Here is a 7,838-nt window from a genome sequence, read left to right as displayed (position 1 = left end):
AAATATCCCACCCTTTTCACTAGCCAGCCCCAAGTGTTTATTATAACCTATTATAAATCCGAATGAATAAAATTGCATCAGAAAAAAATACAAAGAAAAGTACAACCAGAGAAGGCCTGATTCTTGACTTTCTCTCTGAGTTATGAGATGACCAACTCAAAGATCATTGATCCAGAGCCTTTCTCCAATTTGAGTGTGTCAGAGTTTCCAAAGAGCCTCAATGGGACTCCGGGCAGTGCTCACACCCAAATTGTATCACCAGAATGGGGACGAGTGTAGTGTGGAAGCGCTAGCCCTCAAGTGTCCAAGTTCAGAGGGAGCTCAATGGGTCCTAAGGCAAGGCTCACAAGAGGGGGAAGAACTTAAGTCTAAGAGAGAGTGCAAGTGAAGAAACAGAGTTCTGAGGGAATAAAGGAGAGGGAAACAGCCACAAACAAGTTGATAATTCATACAAAATGGGTTCAGGGGGGTTGGGAAGTTTCAAAGAGTCTATGCTTAGGGAAGGGTGAGCTTTGGGCATGCACAACAATAGAAGATGCTGCCATGCCTATAAGCCTACCAGAACACACAATAGCATAGAAACATAGAGGTTAGGATCCCGGGGATCAAGCTTGAGTTATGGGCAGTAATATTCAGTACTGTCATGCCTCAAACAAACCATAACATCGAACACATTGGGGTGGGGGTTTAGGATTCATAATAAATTCAGAACAAGTAGAAGGAAATTATAGTATACTAAAATAAGCACAGAAGTGAACACCAGCAATAGACAGACAAGAAGGTAAAAGAATTAAGTAAACACATTGTTGTGATGCTGGAATCTTAATCAGAACATACCAGTTTGGAGAAGCAGAATATAGTAAAAACAGGTAGCAGGACTTGAATACAGGCCACAATACAAGTAGCAAGAGAGAATATTTTGAGTATGAGTGTGAGTTCAGAAGCTAAGAGTGTTCGTGTGTCTCCGTGTTAATGAAAGAGCAAGGTATTTATAGTTTGAAAATAGGTAAAAAATAAGACAAGAATTATAGTTTAGTTGTAATTATGGAACTATGTGCCAATTAAAAATCAAATAAGTATCAAGGATTTCCTTTAATTAAGGAGTTAAAATTAAATGGTAATGGACAGAAAACATTTAAGGAAGGAAATAAAGTAGGCATCTTGTGCAGAGTAGACAATTAGGGGTAAATACATAGGGGTTTAATTAAGGGAAGAGTCTTTTAAATACTCGGTTAACCAAATAAGGTAAGAAAACAAAGTAAAGTTGCAGAATATGGAGACAATTAGCACATAGTAAATCAAGGAGTCAGGGATTTGAAATTACTGATTTGGGGAGAATAACAGGGGTTCCCATGAATAAACGAATAAACCAAGTCAGAAATAGGAGAATTGAAAAGTCTAAGGAATGTTTTCAAATCAACCCAATAAATAGGGAAATTAGTAAAGCGAAACAAGGAAAGTGTCAATCACTTAACACATGAATGCAATCAAAATTACACAAGGAGGTTTGAAATCAGTCCAAAATTGAAGGTCATTTCAGAGGGAAATTTAGCATATAAAAGAGTGCATAAGTATTAGGCATGCAAGGCTGAATTTAGGACAAAGAGAAACGTCATGCAATCACAAAGTCAGTAAGTAGTGGACTATCGAAACATGGTAGTCACATAGGTCAATCTTAGTAACTCAGTAATAGAGAAAAAAGAGAGTATCAAATAGAATGCAAAGGGGTCAAATGAAAAGACCTTATAATAGAGTTTCAATGGTAGTAGGAAATCAAAATCACATAAAGAAACAGAGGCTGAAACAAAAGATTTCGAAATTCAGTTTTGCTACAGATGCAGGAACTTCAGAAACTCGAATAGGTCCAAAGAAATGAAGGTTTTGAAACTAGTCTAGTTCAGAGCATGACTAATAAATAAATCACATAGCAAATAGTCTCCGAACTCGAATGAACCCCAAAGTTTTAGGGTTTTCAATACAATCGAGTCTAGAGATGAAAAGCAAATATATCGATCAAATACTTCACGAAATAGATTCAGAAACCTCAAAAGAAACTAAGACTTTTAACATGCACACTCCAGTAGAAAAGCCACATAAAGAAACACAGTAGAACATGTTTAAAATCCGAGAAAGCTTTGAAATGACTTAACAAAACCCTAAATCAGAAAAGATAAAAGGGGTTTCGAAGGTAAAGTTTTGGAAAGAAACCTTGAGAAAATGTTTAGGAGTTTAGAGTAAACATAGATCTAAAACGGATCTAAAAGAAATCGGAGGAACTTCGAAGGTTAGGGTTTCAGAAGAAATCCAGATAGTGAGAAAGGCTTGGAAACATCGATCTGAGCCAGAGAAGTCGAGAGTCAGGCTCGAATAGCCATGGCTGGCCGGAGCAAGGTTAAAGATAACCGGAGGCAGCCATAAAAACTAGGATCGACCTAGGTCTAGACCTAACCTTTCAAGGATCTAGCCTTGAAAACATGATAATCGGGCATGTGGAAACCAAAGGAGGTAGATACAAGTCGTCAATGGCCTTGGAAGCCATTGATTTAGGTGGTTTTAGGGTGGAAGCTGAGGGAGGCAGCTAGGGTTTGAGAGGAGCTTGAGAGAGAATTGGGAGAAGGGGGGAATTCAAAGGCCGCTACAGATGAAAAATGATTAGGGTTTGGGGTAGTTCGGGGTTTAAAAATGGTAAGGGAAATAGGGACCGTTGATATGGGAGATCAACGGTTGAGATTAGAGAGGGTAGGTGGGAAATGGGTCGGGGTCCATTTGAACGGGGTTTGGGTCAGGGTAATTGGGTCTCAGATTGGGTTCAAATTGGAGGTTCTAATAAGGCTAAAATTGAAATAAACGGGGTTAGCATTTAAATAGCCATTTTCCTCTGTTCATTTTATAAAAATAGTAAAATAATTTCTGGGAATAAATTAAAGGTACTAAAATGATTAATAATACATAAGTATCCAATAAAAAATACTGGAGTTAAATTTTTATAGATATAAACATAATTAAATCTAAGAGAGGCTAGTATTGCAATTATATGCACTTTAGCCTTAAAAATACTAAATAAATTTGTGAAAATATGCAAAACTTATCTTAGCTATATTTTAGTATAAATGTGAGAGTCCGATAAATGATTCACTAAAAGTGATAATTTTGGGAATAATTATTGGGCTTTTCTGGATAAAATAGGGCAATAAATTAATTTAAAAAAATCTTTTAAAAATTAAGGAAAAATAATAAAATATTTGGACATACTTATATAGGCATACATATGCTATTTGAAAGTATTTTGCATATAAAAAAAATATACAGGAAAAAATTGGGTATCAACAGCTGCCCCTCTTTACCCGGGAAGGATGAAAGAGTTGTCGGGTAAAGATATGATGGCCAATTTTGACCGAATGAAATGTTTCGAGGAGGCTTATGCTGTGCTCTGGCTTTCGAGCTGCCTACATATCCCTGGTCTTACAGGAATCAGGCCATGTGTAGTTCAGGATCCGTTGGCGGAGTATGGCGATGGAGACTTTCAAGCACGGATGCAGTATTTAGGATGTGGTGAATGGTTGAAATCTGATGGGGCTGCGGTAAATGGAGCGGGATTGCTCCTGCTGAGATGGCCATTACTCGTCGGTTCGTCTGCCAATAAGTAACACAAGTGTAGATTGTGCGTAAATTTAAACATGATGCAAATTCCCGTCGGACCATGAATGTTTGTATTTTGACGGTTAGGATGACGTCCTTAGACCATGATGTCTCGGGCCATGAAGCGTATAATAAAGGATTTGCAGGCCATGAAATGATGCTCTCAGGCTATGCGAATGATGCCTTCGAACCATGATTCCTATGAATAATGATATGCAAAAAATAAAAAGGGGTCCTCAGGTCATGACATGGTGTTCTCGGGCTATGCAAATGGTGCCTCCGAACAATGATGACTTTGGATAATTTGGTGATCTTTCAGCCCATGAGATGCAGTAGGTGGCGATCTTTCAGCCCATGAAATGCATTAGTTGGCGTTCTTTCAGCCATGCAAGTGTAAATAGTCGGTGATCTTTCAGCCATGCAAATGTAAGTAAGTCGACGATCTTTCAGCCATGCAAATGAAAGGTGGTGATATTTCAGCCATGCAAATGTAAATAAGGTGGCGATCTTTCAGCCATGCAAGTGTAAATAAGGCGGCGATCTTTCAGCCATGCAAATGTAAGTAAGTCGATGATCTTTCAGCCATGCAAATGTAAAAGTGGCGATCTTTCAGCCATCTAAGTGTAAATAAGGTGGCGATCTATCAGCCATGCAAGTGTAAATAAGGCGGCGATCTTTCAGCCATGCAAATGTAGATAAGGCGGCAATCTTTCAGCCATGCAAATGTAAATAAGGCGGCGATCTTTCAGCCATGTAAATATAAATAAGGCGGCGATCTTTCAGCCATGCAAATGTAGAGGCGGTGATCTTTCAGCCATGCAAATGTAGAGGTGGCGATCTTTTAGCCATGCAAATGTAAATAAGGCGGCGATCTTTCAACCATGCGAATGTAGAGGTGGCGATCTTTCAGTCATGCGAATGTAAAGGTGGCGATCTTTCAGCCATGCAGATGCAAATGGAGGTAGAGCTTAACCTCAGAAGGTAGAATGGTAGCCTTATGCAATGTAGAAATGTAGATGGAGACAGAGCTTAGTCTCGGAAGGCAAAATGGTAGCCTTATGCAAGAAATAAAAGGGCAAATGGTAATACCGTTTTCTTACATAATAGCAGATTGCGATATTGTGACTTCTGGGGACATTGTGCCTGCTGGGACACTGTTGTGTGTGGATAACAACTGTGAGTAAGTGCAACGGTTCTGAGAGTTGTATTCTTGAACAATGTTAGTCTCGTGAATGTATAGTATATTTGATGATTTTGCAACTCAAGTGCTTGTATCCAAAGAAAAATCGTGAGTTTTATAAAGGAGAGGTTAGTTCGTGTCCCCGCCTGCCTGGATTTGATCTGGTGACACTGTATGTATCATTGGGGTAGCGTTGCTAAACAAAGAGTATTCGTCAATAAACATGCATGGCTTAGTAAAAACATGACACAAGTACATAAATAAAATAGTTTTTAGATGAACCGACGATTGTGACGTGGTTCAAGACATTGCATCCTCTCTTGCTTCAGAATTTTGAGGGTCCACCTCAAAATTTTGCCCCAGTTTAATGGTTGATGTTTCTGACTACTGCTTGCGGTGATTGGCTGAAATCAACTTCGGAATTTTGAGGGTCCTTCTCAAAATTCTGCCCCAGTTTCCAATTGCGGGGGAAATGAAAATTTTACTAAATTGTGACCGAACCCATATGGCTGCCTATGTATCCCTTCTTAAACGGGAATCATGTCAGGCGTAGTTCACATCATATAGGAAAGCATAAAGATTACACATAGTAGCACTTGACCACATCCGAATTTGATTGGCTTTGGCTAGACTTCTCCGTCCATTTCTGCTAGTATGGGGGCTCCTCCTGTTAGAACCTAGTGAACCATGTACGAACCTTGCCAGTTGGGAGAGAATTTCCCCTTGGCTTCATCTTGGTGTGGAAAGATTTTCTTTAACATCAGTTGCCCCGGTATGAACTGTCTTGGCTTGACTCTTTTGTTGAAGGCTCTGGACATTCTATTCTGATAAAGTTGACCATGGCAGACTGCATTCATTCTTTTTCCATCTATAAGAGCGAGCTGCTCGTAACGACTCTTCTTCCATTCTACATCGTCGAGCTCAGCTTCCTGTATGATTCTTAATGAAGGAATTTCTACCTCGGTGGGAATGACGTCTTCTATACCATAAACCAACATATAGGTAGTTGCCCCAGTTGATGTGCGGATTGTGGTGCGATACCCTAACAAAGCAAATGATAGCTTCTTGTGCCACTGCTTATGCTTCTCTAGCATTTTCCTTAGTATCTTCTTGATGTTCTTATTGGCGGCTTCTACGGCTCCATTCATTTGAGGTCTGTAGGCTGTAGAATTCTTGTGTTTGATCTTGAAAGTTTCACACATGGCTTTCATCAAGTCACTGTTGAGATTAGAACCATTATCAGTAATGATTGACTCTAGAATCCCGAACCGACAAGCAATGTGGTCGCGGATGAAGTCTGCCATGACTTTCTTAGTTACCGCTCTGTAGGATGCTGCTTCGACCCATTTGGTGATATAGTCGATTGCTACTAGGATAAACCTATGCCCGTTAGAAGCGGCAGGTTCGATTGGTCCAATAACGTCCATTCCCCAGGCGGCGAAAGGCCATGATGAGCTTGTTACATTAAGCTCACTTGGAGGTACCTTTATCATGTCTGCATGTATCTGGCAGTGGTGGTATTTCCAGACATACTGGATGCAGTCCGTTTCCATAGTCATCCAAAAGTAACCAGCTCGGAGTATCTTCTTTGCTAAGACAAAACCATTCATATATGGACCACAAGTCCCATCGTGAATTTCCTCTAGTAGTCTGGATGCTTCCTTTGTGTTGACACACCTTAATAATCCCAAATCAGGAGTCTTCCTATACAGGATTCCTCTGCTATGAAAGAAATTGTTGGACAACCTCCGAAGTGTGCATTTCTGAATAGGATTTGCAATTTCTTGGTATTCGCCTTTTGCCAAATATTCCTTGATATCATGAAACCAAGGTTTTCCGTCTGCTTCTTCTTCAACATGGGCATAGTAAGCTGGCTGATCATGGATCTTTACTAGAATAGGATCTATGAAGTTCTTGTCTGGAAGTTGTATCATGGATGATAGGGTAGCCAATGCATCGACGAAGTCATTTTGGATTTTGGGAACATGTTGGAATTACGTCTTCGTGAACCTTCTTCTCAACTCCTGTACATGATACATATACAGAAGTATCTTGGAGTTTTTAGTTGTCCATTCTTCCCGGACCTAATTTCTAAGCAGGTCTGAATCTCCAATCACTAGCAATTCTTGAATGTTCATGTCAATGGCCATCTTGAGCCCTAAGATGCAGGCTTCATACTCGGCCATATTATTGGTGCATGGGAACCTGAGTTTGGCAGACACCGGATAATGCTGACCAGTTTTCGATACTAGGACTGCTCCTATACCAACTCCTTTGAAATTTGCTGCTCCATCGAAGAACATTCTCCAACCATCATAGGATTCTGCAATATCTTCTCCTATGAATTATATCTCTTCGTTAGGAAAATACGTTTTCAGGGGTTCATACTCTCTATCCACGGGATTTTCAGGAAGGTGATATGCTAGCGCCTGTCCCTTGATTGCCTTCTGAGTTGCGTAGACAATGCCGAATTCACTCAACAGGATTTGCCACTTGGCTAGCTTTCCAGCGGGCATGGGATTTTGAAAGATGTACTTCAAGGGATTCATCCTTGATATAAGATATGTGGTATAGGCACAGAAGTAGTGCCTCAGCTTCTGGGCTACCCAAGTCAAAGCACAACAGGTGCGCTCTAACAGAGAATACCAGGCCTCGTACGGGGTAAACTTCTTACTGAGGTAATAAATGGCCTGCTCCTTCCTCCCCGTTTCATCATGCTACCCCAGAATGCAACCGAAAGCTCCATCCAATACTAAAAGGTTGAGTAATAAGGGTCTACCTAGATCACAGATAACTGTAGACTGTGCTATGAACCGGCTGATGTAATTAAGTCTCCCCAATAAACTCATCACGTCCTTATTATTTTTTGGCGGTGGAAATTCTTGAATAGCTTTGACCTTTGATGGATCTAGTTCTATCCCTCAGCGATTCACAATAAACCCAAGTAGTTTTCCGGTAGGAACCCCAAATGCACATTTTGCGGGATTCAGTTTCAGGTTGTACCTTCGTAATCTATTAA

The 7,838-nt window shown here is 40.2% G+C and overlaps 1 protein-coding gene across 1 annotated transcript; it reads right to left on the bottom strand.

Moving 5' to 3' along the window:
- Positions 1–5,496: 5,496 nt before the first annotated feature.
- LOC138885642 (uncharacterized) lies at positions 5,497–6,753 on the bottom strand. The gene is made up of 2 exons (XM_070166612.1): positions 6,093–6,753; positions 5,497–5,861 (listed from the first exon to the last, which is right to left on the bottom strand). The coding sequence occupies exons 1-2, from the start codon at positions 6,751–6,753 to the stop codon at positions 5,497–5,499; spliced, it is 1,026 nt and encodes a 341-aa protein (XP_070022713.1).
- Positions 6,754–7,838: the final 1,085 nt, after the last annotated feature.

Source organism: Nicotiana sylvestris, chromosome 2 (assembly GCF_000393655.2).
Source record: "Nicotiana sylvestris chromosome 2, ASM39365v2, whole genome shotgun sequence".
Lineage (NCBI taxonomy): Eukaryota > Viridiplantae > Streptophyta > Magnoliopsida > Solanales > Solanaceae > Nicotiana > Nicotiana sylvestris.
The sequence above is the reverse complement of the archived record's forward strand: the minus strand, read 5'-3'. Positions and strand labels throughout refer to the sequence as shown.